This window comes from Lynx canadensis, chromosome C2, assembly GCF_007474595.2.
Source record: "Lynx canadensis isolate LIC74 chromosome C2, mLynCan4.pri.v2, whole genome shotgun sequence".
NCBI classification, from domain to species: domain Eukaryota; kingdom Metazoa; phylum Chordata; class Mammalia; order Carnivora; family Felidae; genus Lynx; species Lynx canadensis.
In genome coordinates this window covers 24,351,890-24,370,807 of record NC_044311.2, presented here as the reverse complement: position 1 = coordinate 24,370,807, position 18,918 = coordinate 24,351,890, and the positions used below count along the sequence as shown (strand labels likewise).

The 18,918-nt window shown below is 39.2% G+C and overlaps 1 protein-coding gene and 1 non-coding gene across 8 annotated transcripts in view; one reads left to right on the top strand and one right to left on the bottom strand.

Moving 5' to 3' along the window:
- The window catches only part of TBC1D5 (TBC1 domain family member 5), a 550,248-nt gene that overhangs the window by 120,061 nt on the left and 411,269 nt on the right, over positions 1 to 18,918 (bottom strand). For all 7 annotated transcript variants that reach the window (XM_032594665.1, XM_030328643.1, XM_030328649.1 and 4 more), the window contains one exon: positions 36 to 142. In XM_032594665.1, coding sequence (XP_032450556.1) covers positions 36 to 142 — 107 coding nt within the window. The remainder of the gene's footprint in view (positions 1 to 35; positions 143 to 18,918) is intronic.
- On the top strand, positions 2,707 to 2,809 carry LOC115524337. Its single transcript, XR_003972046.1, has one exon. It is a non-coding gene; the product is annotated as a U6 spliceosomal RNA (small nuclear RNA).

Genomic DNA, 18,918 nt, shown 5'->3' with positions numbered 1-18,918 from the left:
CTTAAAATTGTGCATACTCTATTTGGAAATCTTACCTTTGGATCTCGAAGGAACAGAGCCTTAAGAATCAGTGAGTGTACATCCCCAATTAGTGGGTAATGCATCAGAAGGCCAAGACAGGTCTGGTAGTTACTAGAGATCACTAAATAGGAGGAAAAAAAAAAGTTCAGAAGCAATACTGTTTAAGATGTTTGCATTACTTGAGAGTAAAAAAATAACAACTTAGATTCAAAGAAAGCAAACCAATAACTCAATTAATTTGATAAAAGGAAATGGGGAAAGGGATCTTTACCAAATGGCCTTTGAAGCAGCACACTGTACTGTTAACTGCAATCTAATATCTAGTACTTATCCTCAGGGGGTGTTGGAAGAAGAGCCTCAGATATCGAGATGTGTACGTTTGCAATATAAATAAACTCTTAGAAGCATGCATATTTATTGCCATTTATATGTCTGTGTTTAAATGTCTCTAGTTTTGCTGCTTAGAAATTAGTAACAAAAATCTTATGAATGGGAAAGAACCAGTTTAAAATTATCATAAAATAATATTTACCTTAATTATGCTCCATAAGTTACATATGTTACATTTATTCTTTTATATATAAATATTACGTAATTCAAAGTTTTAAAAAATCTAATTTCTTTCAATTATTTTTTTCTAAAGGTAACGAGAAATTTAGGTAGAGTATCTATGCAGCATTTCTTGGAGGAAAAATGTCAAAATCTTCATAGATAAGCCTAACTGTGTTCCTTAGACTGTCATTTAATTTTTTTTTCCCAAATCAACCTAATTATGGGCGCAATTATTAAACACATCTTTTCAAGCAGGTCTATGTAAACTACTTCATTTCTTGGCAATCCATCTGCCACTGCTGTCACAGTCTTGCCCATTAATGACGCTTGTTTTGTAAGCCACACTGACTGCCTCCACAGCATTGATTGTGAAGAACTTTACAGTTACAACTTCCTGTTGTTGCAACTGAATCCTTTTCATTAATCAGAACAGTTGAAAAATATTCCATAGGAAAACAACTGTGATTCTATAGAAACAACATAAATCACAAAATAAACAATTGTTTGTGATCAGAAATACCCTCGATTCTTAGATTTTTTTTTCTTCTTTTGTTGGAAGCAACATTTTTTGCAACAGCTCCTCACCCCCTCCCCCTTCCCATGAACATTATGGGGAAAGGAGACAGGACTGGGCAAAATGAATAATTATAATCTATGTAAGGAACCACTTTATCATCTTCATTTCCGTTGCTGATCTGACAGCTTGTAATTTCATACATCTGCTTTCATTTGTAAAGCACTCACTTATCCTACCCTTTCTGTATCTGTTCAGACTACTCTCTCCTTATTCGTTCATTTTGTCATATTCACATTCAGTTACCTGTTACCCTTTTTTTCTCTAGAATTCAAAAAGCTAGCAGGCTGGGAACAGTATAATGCTTCCATGTAGTTTTTTCTTTGAGATCTAACAAATGAATAAAACTTAGATAATCAATTCATACTTACCCAAATACTATAATGATTATATACTAGTATATAATGACCCGGAAAGAATTCTTGTATATTTTGTAAGAGAGGCAGGAGGGTTTTGTGGGAATGGTTCTGGGCTCGGGACTCAAAGATGTGGGTTTGAATTCTGGGACACCATATGAACCTTTCATAAAGTTGCCTTAAGATTAAAGGACATACTGTATGGCTGATTTATAGCAGCTGCTCGAAACCTGTTGGTAACCTCTCCGAGCTTAAACTCAGTCATTTGGAATACAACTTCCTGTTAAAAAAAATTATCTGCCTGCTTTATTCAATCCAATAGTTATTTGTTGAGTACCTAACCCATGACAAGCCCCATGTTGGGCGGGGAGGCAGAAATAAACAAAACACAGTCCTTACTCTGTAGAAAATTAAAGCGAAGAAGGGCAGATGTGTAACAAGAAGCAGTTATTATTATGACTACCACTAAGATGACAAAAAAATTATCGAAGGCTTTCTGAGACCAGGCCCTATGCTAAGAATTTTCCCTACATTATCTCATTTAATTTCCACGACTATCTTATTATAAGGGTATAGTTATCATCCCTGTTTACAGATGAGAAAACTAATACTTTGAAAGGCTGACTCATTTGCCCAAATCACACAGTGAGTTGGTAGCGGTGCAAGATTTGAAATTCAGAAATCTAGCTACAGGGTCTGCGCTCTAATACGCGGCTTTGTTTTGAAAAGGCAGTTGTTTTAAAAATCAGATGCCATAATGAATGCAATAGTCACTGCAAACAGAAAAGCCAGTTAGTATTACTACCCTTGTTGTAGCAGTTTTAAGCAGCCTGGATGGTCAGCATAACCCTGTCTCTAGAATGGCCTGATATAGACAGGCACTTATTTGGAGGGACAAGGGCAACGGTCCTGTTATTACAACTTGAAAGAACTTTTGAAGCTGTCAGAAGCTGTAAAACATGTAAGAGAAGCCAACTAATGCGTTAATAATATCCTACTTGCAGAGTGAAAGAAGGAGCTAACATTCTTTCTCTCATTTCTCCCTTTCATCCACCCAGACACTGAATGCGATGAACATTTCCTGAGCATCTACTATATCCCGGACACACAGAGACCGCTAGGCACTGGCACTAGGGATATAATTGCAAATGAATCTGAGCTCTGAAGGGTAGCAGAACATGCCAGCTGAAATACTTCTGTAGAGTGCTCACTTCGGCAGTACATGTGCTAAAACTGGAACGATACAGGGTCAGCGTGGTCCCTGAGCAAGGGTGACGTGCAAATTTGTGAAGTGAAATACTGCTATGGGAGTTCAGGACATGCCACCCCCAAATATGTCCCTTTGGTATACTGATTATTTTGAGCTATAGGCACTTGAAAAACAACAAAAACAGAGGGAGGCTTTCTTTGAACTCCCCTTATCTGCCTAAAGATAAATCCTCCAAAAGGAAGTCAATGGTCATAAATTCCCCCAGGACAAACTTGGTCACAAACTCATACCTCTCATCTATTCTTCTAAGGGTCCACTGTCTTTCCTAAAAATCATTTATTTTCTTCTATGAGATCTACAGCCTCTCTCCCCTTTCTTTATTAAGACAGTATTTAATCCTAAATTCTAAAGCCATATCTTTGAGATTTGCTCATTATTCCCTGAGTACCAAATACAAATGAGACACACATTTTTATATACATGTCAATATGTATTAATTATATAATTATAAATATTTTATTAAGATTAAAATAATATTAAAATATATGATTACATAATTAACACATATATAATTATATAATAAGATAGATGTTAATAAACTTCTGTTTTTCTCATTAATATGCTTTTTGTTAAAGAATGCAGCTGAAAACCTAAATGGGTGTAGGTAAAGTTTTACCTCCCCTATAGCCCACTGTCTTCAGATAATACTGTATCTATTAATGAAAACTTGTACGTTTAGAGCACTTTTAATTTGCAATTGCATACGCGAAGCGTTAAGTCCATTTTGAATTGCCGTGCCCAATTAAGAGTAGGCAAGAGAGAATAACACAAGCTGGTTTACAAACAAAATAGCAGGGATCTGATCGAATAAGAATTTAGTTTTGATCTTTACAGCAGATTGTTGTTGCACGTGAGAAACTCATCTGCAGTGCTGTTCCTTCTCTAGTGCTTATTCTATCAGAGCAGGGCAGTGACACAGGAAAACAAGTAAAAAGGCTGATTTTTGCTATCTCCCTGCATTTGAAACCAAGCACGTATATGCTTTCAAAACAAAGTACCGAAGCTGCACACCCTGAAGAGCTCACTCGGAGACGATGGAGACAAATGTAAGTGGTACCTAGGAAAACAGACTGGATTTGGAATCGGATGATCTAAGTTAGAATCTAGATTAGATCTACTTCAGAATGCTCGCTTACTCCGTGTGTGACCTAGGCAAGGCGCTTAACTTCATGAGCTTTATTTCTCCCATTTATAAAACAGATAATGATGCTTACACTACGCGCAGGGTTCCTATAAGGGTGGCACAGATGCAAGGTAGTGTGTTTCCCATCTTGTTTAATTCTTGCTGAACGGCACTCCCTCCGCACGAAGCAGAGCTGACTTCTCTGTCTCTACCTCTACATGGCACACGACTGTTCTGGAGGTGTCTAAGGGAGCTGGTTTAAATAGTCTCTCCAGTAATAAGAAAACAAAAAAATAATGAAATCAGTAAAGATAATCAGAGGATGATACTGTTTTGAGAAAGCCTAAAGCAATATGGTTAAATAACTTACATATAATTCAAAGTTAACTGTACCTACAAGTGTAAAACTCGCAAATAAAACACTTTATTCTAATTACTTAATTTTATATTTAGATATACTTACTTTCTCAAGTTGACAAAATGGACTGGGAACAACTACCAAAGAACACAAAACTAAATGTAGACTTCCTTTAATTTCTCTAAAATTAAAAAAGTAATAGCTATCACTTATTAAGCATCTATAATGTGCCTGGCAACTTGCCATACATTATACAAATATCCTGTGAGTCCTGCTAATCCCTACTAAGGAACCTGTGGTCATCAACTCCACATTGTGGATGAGGAGACAGCAGTGCAGAGAGGATAAACAACACATTCAAGGCCACTGGGCTCCTGAATGGCAGAGAGCGCTGAATGAACCCAGGTCTGTGTAGCTGACAGCCTCATTCTCCATCGCTATATCTTACACATTGCTGCACTCCTAGCAGAAAATGTCACGACAGGAGTATCCATGTACAGAGGTCAAGTTCAGACACAGGGCAGATGGCCTCTGAACACCAACTATGTTGTGAGCGACAGAGAAGCCTCAAAGATACACTGAAATAAAGGTCTCCGTATATGAGGGCAAGTATAGTAAATATTTAGAAATAGGCATAAATTTTGTAGTTACCTATAAAGAGGTATATAAATCAAATAATCATGGATTAAATGTAAAATAAAAATAATTAGCTAACAAGAATAACAAAAAAGAAAACCTCAAGGCTTTAAAATAATTTATTCTACCTCTACACTGAAAACAAAGCCAACATGTATTTTAAGTGTCTCACAAGTTACCCGGCATGCAGAAGACAGTCAATAAATGCTATGTGCTCTGAAAAAATACTTGTCGAAGACCTAATACATGAAGGAAAAAAGAAATAATTTTTGCATTTATTGTCTTCCACTATTTAAAACCCTTACTATTTTGACTTTCCCAGTTATAAAATGGCAACATATAAAATTGGATTTCTGATGGACCAAAAAACCAGGTTGGGGCAGGGAGTAATCGTAAATAAAATCAATGAAACTGATTCTTTTCAGTCTTGGAGAAAGCCAAATATAAAACAGAGTAATATCCTTCTCCATACAAAATGACTTTCACCCAGTGTTTATGATCCTCCTAAGACTGTGTCCTTCTGGGTCTTCTTCCCCGGTTGCCGCTGTGACCACTGCCGCTCTTAGCGCCGTCAATCACTGCAACATCCATCCTCAAAACCCAAGATGGACACACACTCTTCTGTAAGCAATGGGATGCTCTTTATTTCTCCAGTAGATTTTGCTCGGAAGTATGAGAATTTTAAATTAGATTTTTGGAAAGAGGAGAATCTCAAATTCAGAGTAGCCTACTCTTTAGAAATTTTTATTTTTTTATTTTTTATTTTTTTAAGAGTTTACTTTTAAGTACTCTCTACACCCAACGTGGGTCTCAAACTCACAACCCCAAGATCAAGAGTTGAATGCTGTACTGACTGAAGCAGCCAAGGCACTCCCAGAAAAAAAAAAAAAAAAAAAAAAAAACTTTAAAAAGTGGTCTTCTTGGGGCGCCTGGGTGGCTCAGTCAGTTAAGTGTCTGACTTTGGCTCAGGTCATGATCTCCTGGTTCGTGAGTTCGAGCTCCGCATCGGGCTCTATGCTGACAGCTCAGCATTTGGATTCCGTGTCTCCCTCTCTCTGCCCCTCCCTTGCTTGCGTTCTCTCTCTCTCAAAAATAAACATTTAAAAAATAAAAATAAAAAATAAAAGTGCTCCTCTTATTGCTTCACTTTATAACGATTTTTTAAATGTTTATTTTTTGAGAGAGAGCGAGCAAGCGAGCATGCAAGAGCAGGGAGGGGCAGAGAGAGAGAGAGGGAGAGAGAGAATCTCAAGCAGGCTCCTCACTGTCAGCATGGAACTCAATGTGGGGCTCACATCCACGAACTGATCGTGACCTGAGCTGAAACCAATAGTCATATGTTCAACTGAGCTACCCAGGCGCTCCAAGCTTAATATGCTTTAAACAGAATTTATTTTAATCAGAGATCAAACAACCTAAGAGATCTCTACTCAAGACTTTATATCTTTAAACATACAGTGTTGTCAAATGAAAGGTAGTAAGTAAACAAGTATCTGAGTAGAGAATTGGCAGTGGGTAGGGTGTGAGTATAGTTATGATACACTGTATTGCTCAGCTGTAATAACATTTGCCTCTGGTTAAAGTTGATTTAACCAAAATTATGGTATAATGTCATAGGGGTAGGGAGATAAGGAATGCATTTGTGATGTGGTGGCTGGCAGGGGTTGGCCTTAAGTGCTAAGGATGAGTTAAAGCTTCGTTTTCTTGAATGAGAAGTCAGTAGACAACATTTAAAGTGAGAGTTAGTAACATTAGGATTTTTTTTTTTTCTTTACAATATGGAAGGCAAATGTTTTTTTGGTCAGCTAAAAGAAAGCACATGGGCCTGGGGACTGGGAGCAAGTGTTAATTTTGTATCCAGCCTTATAGAATGATTTGACTTTTTATTTAAAAAAAATTTTTTTTTTCAACGTTTATTTATTTTTGGGACAGAGAGAGACAGAGCATGAACGGGGGAGGGGCAGAGAGAGAGGGAGACACAGAATCGGAAACAGGCTCCAGGCTCTGAGCCATCAGCCCAGAGCCTGACGCGGGGCTCGAACTCCCGGACCGCGAGATCGTGACCTGGCTGAAGTCGGATGCTTAACCGACTGCGCCACCCAGGCGCCCCTGATTTGACTTTTTAAAGTATGTACATGTATAACTTCCATAAAAATCAGAACTCTGTTTAAAACTTCCACAAAGAGGGGCACCTGGGTTACTCAGCTGGTCCAACTCTTGATTTCTGCTCAGGTCATGATCCTGTGGAATCTAGCCCTGCATTGGGCTCCACACTGGGCATGAAGCTTGCTTGGGATTCTCTCTTCCTCTCTCTCTCTGCCCCTCCCCTGCTCTCTCTCTCTCTCTTCCTCTAAAATAAAAAAAATTAATATATAATGAACCTTTTCAATTTAGAGACTCATGTTTAATAAGCCTGATTTATAGTTTTTGCCTCTCAATTTTGATCCAAATGAAGGAAAACCATAGGTCAGGTTTTTAATCAATTATTTGTTAATCTGAATACAGGTATATAGATATAGGTACATTTTATTTCATTGCTTCATGATTTTTAATTCCTTACTCAGAAACACAGATGTGTCACTAGAAATGGTGGAGGTACAGAAGATATTTGAGAAGTGTTGACATTATCTCTTTCTTTTGTTGCCCTTCACGATTCACTTATTTAACTAGCATTTGTTAAATACCTATTTTGTTCCATACATTGAGTTAAGTGTTATGGACATGACGAGAAATAAGATACAATCTCAGCTTTCTCTTGATAGCATGGTGGAAGACAAGCATAAGGCTGACTGCAACATAGGAGGCAGCTGGTAACAATGGCACATGCGAAGGGCTGGGACAGCTCCCAGGGTGGAAGGCCTCAAAGGCAGAGAGGACCAGCCAGCAAATCGAAGTCCACAGAGCAGGACACTGAGTGGCCCGATGGCGGAGTGCTGCAGAGAAATGGAGGCATGGAAGCAAGTGGCAGTCTTAGCCTGTACACAGGGGATGGAGTTCAGATTTCACTCTGTGTTCGTTAACCCTCACGGAAGGACTGAAGTAATGTAATCACATTTGGTTTTAGAAAGATTAATGCCAGCACAGAGTGATCAGTGGAGGGAGGAAAAGAGGGACAAGATGCAGGGGGTCAGCTCAAGTTCCTGGTAATACTACAGAGGGGAGAAGATGAATACTTGAAGTAGGAAAGGGGCAGAGGGGTACAATGGGCAGCAATTGCTGGAAAAATGCGATTTTTGTATGCAACTAAATTTGGGCAATGTATGCATATGACAGAGCAGACAGTAAGAAATTATCAAGAAAAATGTTAACGAATTTACATAATAAGGTTACTTCAAAAATACAGTGACTTTTAATTATTTGTAGAAAGTATTTTTTTCCACAACCTCTTTTCTTTCCTGGGGTTTATAACTGTCTCCTTTTCCATTTGCCATGTCATGTAGTTATTTAACACAAGTTTAACCTTAAACACTATCCCAGTTGTATATATCCATTTTCAAAAATTCAAATCAATTTTTAGGTGTTTCTGTCAATTTCTTTCTTTTTTTTTTAATTTTATTTTTTTGAGGAAATTTATCAGGAGCTCTCTGGCCTGTTCTCTCATCCTGGGGAGGCCCTTTACCTCTTGCAAATGTTGTATCCTTATTTCCTAGAGTACCTAGCTTCTTTCTAGCTTTATACACTCAGTCTGGTGGAGCACATCCTCTAAAAGCTTTAGGGACAGGACAGGAAATTTTTTGAAAGCTTCTCTGTTTGAAAGATTTTATTTTGACACTTAATTGTTACGCTAGGTACAGAATTCCAGGCTGTTAATACTTTTCCTGCAGAAAATTGGGAGCCCTGTTCCAGAGTATTTTGTCTTCCAGTGAAAAAGTCTCAAACCATTCTAATTCACATTCTTCTATGTGACCAGTTTATCTTTTCCACCCCCCCATCTAAATTCATACTAGTGTACCTTAATTTGCATGCATTTTCAGATATAATGGACCTTTCAATTTAGAAACTCATGTTTTTCTGTTCAATTGGAAGTTTCTCTTTAATTGCTTCACTGATGATTTTCTCCCTTCTGTTTTTCTTTTTTGTTTGTTTATCCCGTGTTTGTCTTTCTTCTCTTTCTCTCTTTCTCTATTAAAAGAAATCTCATTATCTAGATGTTGGATCTCCTGGCCAGATCCTTTAATTTTCTTTTTTATTTTCTAAATCTATTTTATGTGCTACTTTTTGGGATACTTTTTCAGTTTTATATTCCAACCACCTTATTTTCATATTGTAACTTTCAATTACACTTTTTCCTTTGAATTATGTTTTTCTTAGTTCTCTGAGACTTTTCCTCCTCCCTATATAGTCTCTGTGTACTCACAGTTGTTTTTTCTCCCGGCTGCTTGTTTAGATCTCTGCTTTCATTTTGATGTTTTCCTCAAATGTTCAGTGATTTCTGGCTACCTGGTCATGTCTAAGAGTGGGGTAGTACAGAGATAACTTGAAGGTGTCTGTGCATTGATGGGTAGGTCTGTTAACTCTAGGGTTTGCACAGGTCATTCTTGAGTAATCCCTGAGCCTAGACTTTTAGGCATTTTTTTCTTGGGTTTTGCCAGAGAAGAATCCCCCAAACTTTGTATATAGAGGGGGAGAGTCTGGTTTTAGTGTTCTGGGAACACTAAAGATGGTAAAGAATACTGCTGGGCTCCATGTTTACTGAAACTCCCTGAGTCCCTAGTCCGGAGATCCTCCATTTTACTGCCTCCAGGATAAATCCTGGAGGTACAGGTTGGAGATCTGAGTATATAACAGCTTCTTAAATAGACTTTCAACCAGTTCTTGTTTTTAGATTTTTTAAAAAATATATATTTATTTTGACAGAGCGAGAAAGGGAGAGAGCGTGCATGAGCGAGCATGAGCCCGTGAGGGGCAGAGAAAGAGAAAGAATCCCAAGCAGGCTCTGTGCTGTCAGCACAGAATCCAGCTTGTGGCTTGGATCTCACAGTTCATGAGATCATGACTCGAGCTGAAATCAAGAGTCAAACGCTTAACCCACTGAGCCACCTAGGTACCCCTTGTTTTTTAGTCTTAACCTTTTCCCTTCCTCTACCAATTTTCAGAGATACCTAGCACTGCCAATTTCTCTACTTTTAGGAATTTTATGGATTGTTTCTTGGTTTCCTCCATGATCAAATTTGTATTGAGCCTTCTCAGATCTGTCAGTTATCATTCACCCATCTGATTTCCTGCTTCCAAAATCTCTGTAATCTCCTTCCTAATTCTCTGGGTCCCATGGGTTTATGTTATTTTAATGGGGTTTCAGGAGCAACAGGGGTAAATGCAGGGTATCAGTACAACATCTCATGTCTGATATCTTTAATTACTTCTTTAATGATATTTCTACTCAGCATCTGGGCAGATGAACTGATAGGGAAGAAGAATCTAGGTGAGGAGGCAACGGAGTGGGGAAAGGTAAGGAAGAAGGTTAAGTGAAAAAGCTGGGGAAGTTAGTAGTCAGGAAACCCAAGATCACCATCTCCTTTTCTCTAATCATCAGACAGAATGGCTCTAGTCAACTTGCAGGACTATTCACATTGTATTTTGACAGCAACAGATGGACATGGAATCTTGAATATTTCTGGGTAAGATTCCAGCGATGGATATAATTTTGTTGGCTTTTGCCCATTTAAGTTATCCTAGAGTTCCTGAATCCATCTGTTATATGGCTTTCTAGGGCGAGGGGAAAATGTGGGATGGGAGTAAGAACATGGAAAGGCAAGATTTGGGCATTAGGAGAGAAGACTACTTCCTCCCCTTTATAAAAGGCCAGAAATAGGGTATGAACTATGATTTTGAACATGAAATAGAATGTCACTAGGAGAATAATTATCCTTTCATAACTCCATTCCTGTAGTTGCAGAAATTAAAATTATTTTCAAGCAAAAAAACCTGACATGAAAGACAATGCGATACATATTAGAATGGTCAAAATCAAAAACAATGACACCACCCAATGCTGGTGACAATGTGGAGCTACGAGAACTTTCATTCATTGAAGGTAATGAGAAGTGGTTATAGCCATTTTAGAAGATAGTTTAGCAATTATGTTGTGATTTTTCAGGTCTGATCACAGGCAATTACAAAGATATGATAGTTAATTTTATGTATCAATTTGGCCTATAGGATGCCCAAATAGTATGCAAAACATTAGTTCTGGGTGTGTCTGTATGTATCTGGAAGAGATTAGTATCTGAGTCAGTAGACTGAGTGAAGAGATTTGCCCTTAAAAACAGTAGGCATCAGCCAATCCATTGGGGTCCCAAATGGAACAAAAAGGTGAAGAAAAGGTGAATTCTTTCTCTATTCTTGAGCTGGAATATCCATTTTCTCCTGCCCTTGGATATCAGAGCTCCTCATCCTCAAGCCTTTGGACTCCGAGATTTCCACCACAGGACCCCTAGTTCTCAGGCTTGCAGACTGAGACTGAATTTCACCACTGGCTTTCTTGGTTCTACAGCTTGCAGATGACTGATGGTGAGACTTCCAGGCCTCCATGACTGAGGGAGCCAATTCCTATAATAAATGTCCTCATTATATCTGAATTTATATTCTATTGGTTCTTTTTCTCTGGAGAACTCTGACTAATACAAAAACTTCTACCTGATAGGTCACAGGGGGAAACGGTCCACCCCACACCAGACATGGTGCATAGCCAGGGCACTCTAGTCTCTGACAGGATATGCAGTCAACGTCTTGTCCAACTTAGCCACCATTATCTTTCACATGTTTATATTCCTAGCCCTGGTGCTTTCATTCCTAGTTTTCTTTATCTGAGCTCTAGGGCACAGGTCCTTTTCAGGTGCTTCTGCCAGGACCTCTTATGGGGATCGGAAGAACTCTTGAAAACATTTTTCTTCATTTGACTTAGCACCCAGTTCTTTTCCATTTCGAGTCTTTTCACCTCAATCCCCCAACCCTGCCCCCAAACCACAGCCATCTCAGGGTCCTTAAACTACCAGAATCTTTTGTTCAGGGCTCCTTCAACAGTGAGATGACCCCACATACATGCTGATCTATCTGACCCTCAACCAATGTACCATTCCATGGGTGAAATGAAGCAGATGGAGTTGACATTTTCTCCAGTTTTTGACTCTTGCTTATATCACCACAGTGATTAAAGGCTTAACTCTTCCATTTTTGGCTTGTTTCTCTAATTGGATACTCTAACACCTAATAGCTCAGGTCTCTCTTCTGCCCAGCTCAACTGAGTTCCTGACATTTACCATCCTATCCAGCAATCAGGCTCCTTGAGATTTACCCAAATGAAATGAAAACTCGCGTCCACACAAAAACTTGCACACTGATATTTGTAGTGGCCTTATTTATAGTTGCCAAAACTTGGAAGAAACTAAGATATCCTTTAGTAGGTGAGTGGATAAACTGTGGTATAACCAGAGAATGGAATATTATTCAGAGCTAAAAAGAAATTAGCTATCAAGCCATAAAAAGACAAAGAGAAAACTCAAATGGGTATTACTAAGTGAAAGAAGCTAATCTGAAAAGGCTATGTACTGTATGATCCCAACTATATGATATTCTGGAAAAGGTAAAACTATGAAGACAATAAAAAAAATCAGTGGTTGTCATGGGTTACAGGGGCCAAAGAGATGAAGAGGCAGAACACAGAGGATTTTTAGGGCAGGGAAACTATCAGATACTACTAGAATGATGAACAGATGTCACTATACATTTGTCCAAACCCACAGAAGGTATAACATCAAGAGTGAATAGTATTGTAAACTAGGCACTTTAAGTGATAATGATGTGTCACTATAGGCTTGATTATAACAAATACACCACCGTGGTGAGGGATGCTGACAGTGGGGTAGGCTGTTGTGTATGTGGGGGTGGGAGTATCTGGGAATTCTGTATTTTCAGCTCAACTGTGTCGTGAACCTAAAATTTCTTTAAAAACTAAGGTCTAGTGGGGCACCTGGGTATCTCATTGGTTAAGCAGCTGACTCCTGATTTGGGCTCAGGTCATGATCTTGTGGTTTTCGAGTTCAAGCCCTACACTGGGCTCTGTGCTGACAACATGGAGCCTGCATGGGATATTCATATTCATTCTCTCTCTCTCTCTCTCTCTCTCTCTCTCTCTCTCTCCCCTCTCCTGCTTGCACTGTCTCTATCTCTCCCAAAAAATAAACATTAAAGAAAAAGTCTATTGAAAAAAATCTAACCATAAAAAAATGTGCTACTATTATGTATCAGCCTGTTAGTGAGATTTTAGAAAAATTTTAAACTAAAATATAAAGTAATATAAATGGTATTTGTAATTCAAAGGGTTATATTAATATTCATATCTGAGATGGTCATAAAGTGACTGGCAATATTTAATGTCTGAGTGGGAAGAGAGCTGGCAGTCAGGAAGTGCTTAAACACTCCTTTAAAAATAAGACCACTAATTTGTGTTTTGATAAAAACTCTGTGACACACTACTATGTAATTTAAGAGAGCCTTTGTTTCTTAGTCACCGAGGTTGGGTAAAGCTTTTCCAGAAAAGACAAATAAATTCAATTTGTAGTTGAAATAAACTGTATTTTGACATCAGTATAATATGGAACATGATCTTAACAAGAAAATAGAGAAACAGAAATTCTGGGGTAGGACAGATGGAAACACTGGCAGAGAAACAGGTAGCTGCTGAAGAGTTAGTAGAGATCTAAAATGAAATAAAAAGGCACAGTTTCAAACTACCAAGATGACCCAATTGCCATGCCAGGCCAGACCAAGGAATGGCTAAAGACACCCTATAGAAAACCCAGGAAAATTACAGTGTTGTGACATGTTTACGTTGGCGAAAAAACAAGGTAGGAAGTGGGTAGAAGTACCAAGAAGGAAAGTTTTCCATTTACAAAGTATTCAGAGCAAAGGTAAATTAAAAGAGACAATAACATTTAAGAGTTATTTTCTAGCTAGGAAAATCTACTGTTAAAAGAATTTGATTATAGTATTTTAGCTATTAATGCAATTTACAAGACAAATAAAAGGTATGGTATATTGTAAATGAGGGAAAATGTTTTTCTTTGGTGCTAATAAAAATTAAATCAATAAAAAACAAATGTAAACATTTTTAGATACTTAAAAAGTAGACAATGCTTTCTTTACAAAAGCCATATTGAAAAGTGTATTTTAAAAAATCGATTTGAGGGGCGCCTGGGTGGCGCAGTCGGTTAAGCATCCGACTTCAGCCAGGTCACGATCTCGCGGTCCGTGAGTTCGAACCCCGCGTCAGGCTCTGGGCTGATGGCTCGGAGCCCGGAACCTGTTTCCGATTCTGTGTCTCCCTCTCTCTCTGCCCCTCCCCTGTTCATGCTCTGTCTCTCTCTGTCCCAAAAAAAAATAAATAAACGTTGAAAAAAAAAATTAAAAAAAAAATCGATTTGAATTCATATTCTAAGAGTTTCTTCTGTCTTCTCAGCAATTACTGCATACATATCCATTCCACCAACACATCCCAGGTCTCCAGGGTACCCTTCCATCTGAGATCACCCCATATACTGAGCACATGAAAAGCTCTGAGGGTTAGGGAAGAATTGTAACACATGTGGTTCTGGTCCTGAAGAGCTAAAAATCTACTTTCGAAGATGGGACTAACATGCAAGAAAGAACAACATAAGATGGAGTATAATTAAATGCCATGCTGAATTATATTGATTAAAATCTTATAGGAATGCAAAAGCGAGAGGTCAGTATGGGCTAGAATAATGGGGAAAGTTTGGGAAAAAGCTGTCTTGCCCTAGACCTGAAAACAGAAGCACCATTTAGGCAGATAGAGCCAGGGGAAGGAGGGAACCACATGAGTGACTTTATTTCAGTACAGAATAAGTCAGTAAAAACAATAGTGTGATGAGAGTATGGGTATTAATAAACTATTGCAGGAGTAATGGTTCATGATCAGATTTCCTTATCTCCTAACCTTTATTAATATATACAAACTTAATCCACATAATCCAGCAAAGAATTAAAAAAACCCACTTATTATAACACATAAGAAAGTAAACGTGATGGTTTTATTAAAATGTTTGGGAATTATTCAGAAATGGATACCATGTATCTGTAGTAAAGCAAAAGTTTCATTCAAAGAACAGCTATTTGACCCCATCACTTCAATGGTTAAATTTTAAAATCTATATAGATAATGTTCATATTGTTATTCTTCCAATATGAAATTTTACTTATACTTAATAAAATCAAGGTAGGGCTTGAGGAACGGAAAAGGTGATGTAAGAACCAGCCTGCTCTAGCCCTATGGTCTTGATCTGGCTTCCTAACTTCTAAACGTGGAGGTTGGGCTGAATCTCTGAAGCCTCAAAAAAATGCAATGTTTGTAGGAAATCTATTAAGTGGTTGAATACTCTACTTGCCTGACAAACTACTTTTAAAGTGAATGAAAGCTTGGTTCAAGGTAATGAAAGAAAACTGTAAGAATACTTTTGTTAAAAACTAAGTATGAGATACTGACAGTAGCTCACTACTGGGGCAGAACAAGAATGAAGCAGGGCACTCGGATCCAATCCCAAGTTCTAAACTGCTTAACTGCGAAGGGCACTGGAATAGAGTGCTAGAGCCGCTGCACCCAAGGTAGACTGGATAGTTCAAAACCAGAGAAATTTATTGTCGAAGTGCTCTAGAGTACGTAAGTCTGAAGTCAAGGTGTTGATGGGGCCACGTTCCCCCTCAAACCTGCAGGGAAGAATCCTTCCTTGTGTTTTCTAGCTTCTAGTAGGCAGGGCTTGTTCCTTCATAGGCTCTGAGGGAACATCTGTCTTTGCCTTTCTCCTAGTTTGGGGTAACAGCTAAAAATCCTTGCTCCTTGGCTTGTAGATGCATCATTCCAATCTGTGCCTCTGTCTTCAAATGGCATTATTCTCCCGGTGTGTCTTTACATCAACTTTCCTCTTTGCATGCCTCTGGGCCCAAATTTTCTTTTTTCTTTTTCTTCTTTTTAAATTTTTTTAATGCTTATTTATTTTTCACAGACAGAGCGAGAGCACAAGTGGGGGAGGGGCAGAGAGATAGGGACACACAGACTCTGAAGTAGGCTCCAGGTTCTAAGCTGTCAGCACAGAGCCCAACATGGGGCTTGAACCCACGAACCGTGAGATCATGTCCTGAGCTGAAGTCCAACACTTAACCGCCTGAGCCACCCAGGTGCCCCTAAATTTGCTTTTTCTTATAAGGACACTAGTCATATTGCATTACAGGCCCACCCTATTCCAATATGACCTCATCTTAACTAATTATATCTGCAACAAGCTATTTCCAAAAAGGTCATATTCTGAGGTACCAGAAGTTAGGACTTCAATATATCTTCAGGCCTCATTATCAGTCCTTGTAAAATCAGGATTTTAGACTAGATGCAGTGAATCTTAACCATTTTTTAGGTTATATATCCTTTTAAGAAGATGATGTAAATTATATGCCTCTGGCCCAGGGAAATGCACATGTTCACAATGTTTTGCACAGCATCAGGATGATCACAGGCCCTTTGAAGTCCTGCACTGAACCCCCAGGGAGCTGCCGTCACTGGCGGAAGGCTCTTTTAGTTTCCCCAAGCGCACCATTCTTTGAGCTACAACTATATCACCTACAGCTCCAAAAGAATGCGTGCAATGCCCATAGCCTCAGGTAGTGGAATTCATTTAGGATTTTTTGAATGAATGGGCTTGAAACTACTAGCTATAACTGAACATCACCACTCTGGATGCCCCAGGCAGTGCATCATGATTCAGAATCCACTGAGACAGAATAAAACCTTGACACCAAAGTTCCACTTGGAACAAACTGTCCACCTTCCTCTTGTCCTTCACCGTGGCCTAAAATGTAAGCTCATTTATTAGTACTGCTTCCCACGCATACTGCCCAGTCCTGTTCTGTGTCCTCTTTCTGCTATTCCTCTCCCTCTTAATCTTTTTCTTCTGAGGAAAAACTCCTTTCCCTCTGGGCCCAGCTCTCTGCAACCTTCAGCAGTGAGGTGAGGGGTGCCATGGCTTCTGATATTACCATCAAACCTCCTTTCCCTCAAAAGTTCATGCCATACGTCTAAACCTTCATCATACTCCTTCATCACTGCCATCTATGCACCATGATGGCAAGCAAATAGCAGGCACTCAGTAAATTCTGATTGAATGGTTGATTCTTTGATAAATGACTGAATAAAAGCTGTTTTCTTGGTCGTTCTTCTGCATTTAGTTGAGGCTTTTAAAGTCTGGCCCACTGTGCTCCCTTCTACATCTTTTCCTACCATGATTCTTGGTGAAGTGTCCATAGAGGACCAAACAAAAATCCCACCTCCTGTACAATCTCTCGATCTCTCCAATGACTCACTTACCTTCCCTTTACCTAACTCCAACCATCCGGGTAACACCCATAACTGCTCAATATCCTCTGTTTGACCACACCTCTGATGCTTTAAAGTCTCATACACCCTACCTTGAATCCCTTCATACTCTGATTTCCCCACAGTCTTTTCCTGGCCATGCTTCCCTCCCTACACATTCCAAATCACTCTCTCAAAAATGCACTCAACACCCTCCACCCTTTTGTTTCCCTTCAGTTCTGCCTAATTCATTTGCATGTGGGCCTAGCTTGGAGCCTAGATCATTATCTGCTTCCTTTGTATGCCTGGACTGCAGTGTGTGGCTCCGAAAATCCTAACCTTGAGGCCTGGTTCTATTGCCCACTATTAGTCTCTGCAGGACAGGATCTTCAACAGCTAGACCAGCTTGTCCTAGTCCATGGTCAGCCATCTCTCTCACACTCCCCAGGCATTCCCCTAAGCTCCCTAATCCTACCATGCCTCACTCACAGCAGACAACCTTGCCTCCTCCTGTATCAGACATGCAATTCCTCCACTTCCCATCTTCTCCACCAATCAACTAGTTTACTTCTGAAACCTGCCTAGTGCCTTCATCCAGGACCTGTACCAACTTTTATTCCTGTTCCATAGGACTCCTAACATCGTTCCATTGCCTCTGAGCCCTTGTTTCTTCGATCATTTCACGCAAAAAATACTCATCAAGATTACTACATAACAGGCCCTGTTCTAGATGCTGGGATACGGTAGGGAAACCAAGACAGAAAAAATCCGGCCTCTTGCTGGGTGTTAGGGGAGTCGGTATGAAGAATAAACAATAAACAAAAACTTCAAGTAAACAGGATAATTTATCTTTTCATAGATCTCATCAATGGAACAGGGGGGGGGAAACTAGTGTTGAACCTTGAAGGACCAACTTAAGACTGGCTGAGAAGTAAATCCTCAGTTGATTCTCTCCAGCCTCCAGTGAGCTCTCGTCTTATTCTAAAGACAGCCATCCAACTTTCCTTGTCCCTCCACTAACCCCTACCTACATCTTTCTTCATCCCTGCTCTGCGGTCTTTAAAGATTACTCTACATGTGCTATCTCTACATACTTTCCTTTTTATTGATTTTTAAAGTTGAAACTGTAATACATATAGAAAGCAATGGGAACAACAACAAAACTATAGAGAAAGCTCTTATACTTCTTACCTGTCTGGTCACTCTTCAACCCATCGTAATCCAGCCTCTGCTTTACCACTCCACTAAACCATTCTGGCAAGGGTATCTGATGATTGTCCCCCTACAGGGCCAAGTGAATGGACATTCCCCCTTTACCTTATCGTACTCAGCACTCTCAACCCCCATTACCTCCCCTGGCTCAGATAACACAGTTTTGTGAAGTTACAACACAAGCCCTTTCTTCTCTGATGCCTTAAACACCGATGTTAAATGCAGAGTTCTACCTTTGTCTATCTTCTCCTTCTATAAGCACCCACCTTAGGTAGGCTGACCATGTAATTCTTATGATCCTAACGGAGGGTCTTTGAGAGTACAAGAGGGCAGTATTAGTAATTATTACTCTTCATTAGCAGGTGTAAACCAAGACTGTCCCATACAAATCGGGATATATGGTCACCCTGCTGAGGTCACATGCAATATTCTGGTTTTAACTAACACATACCTATTAA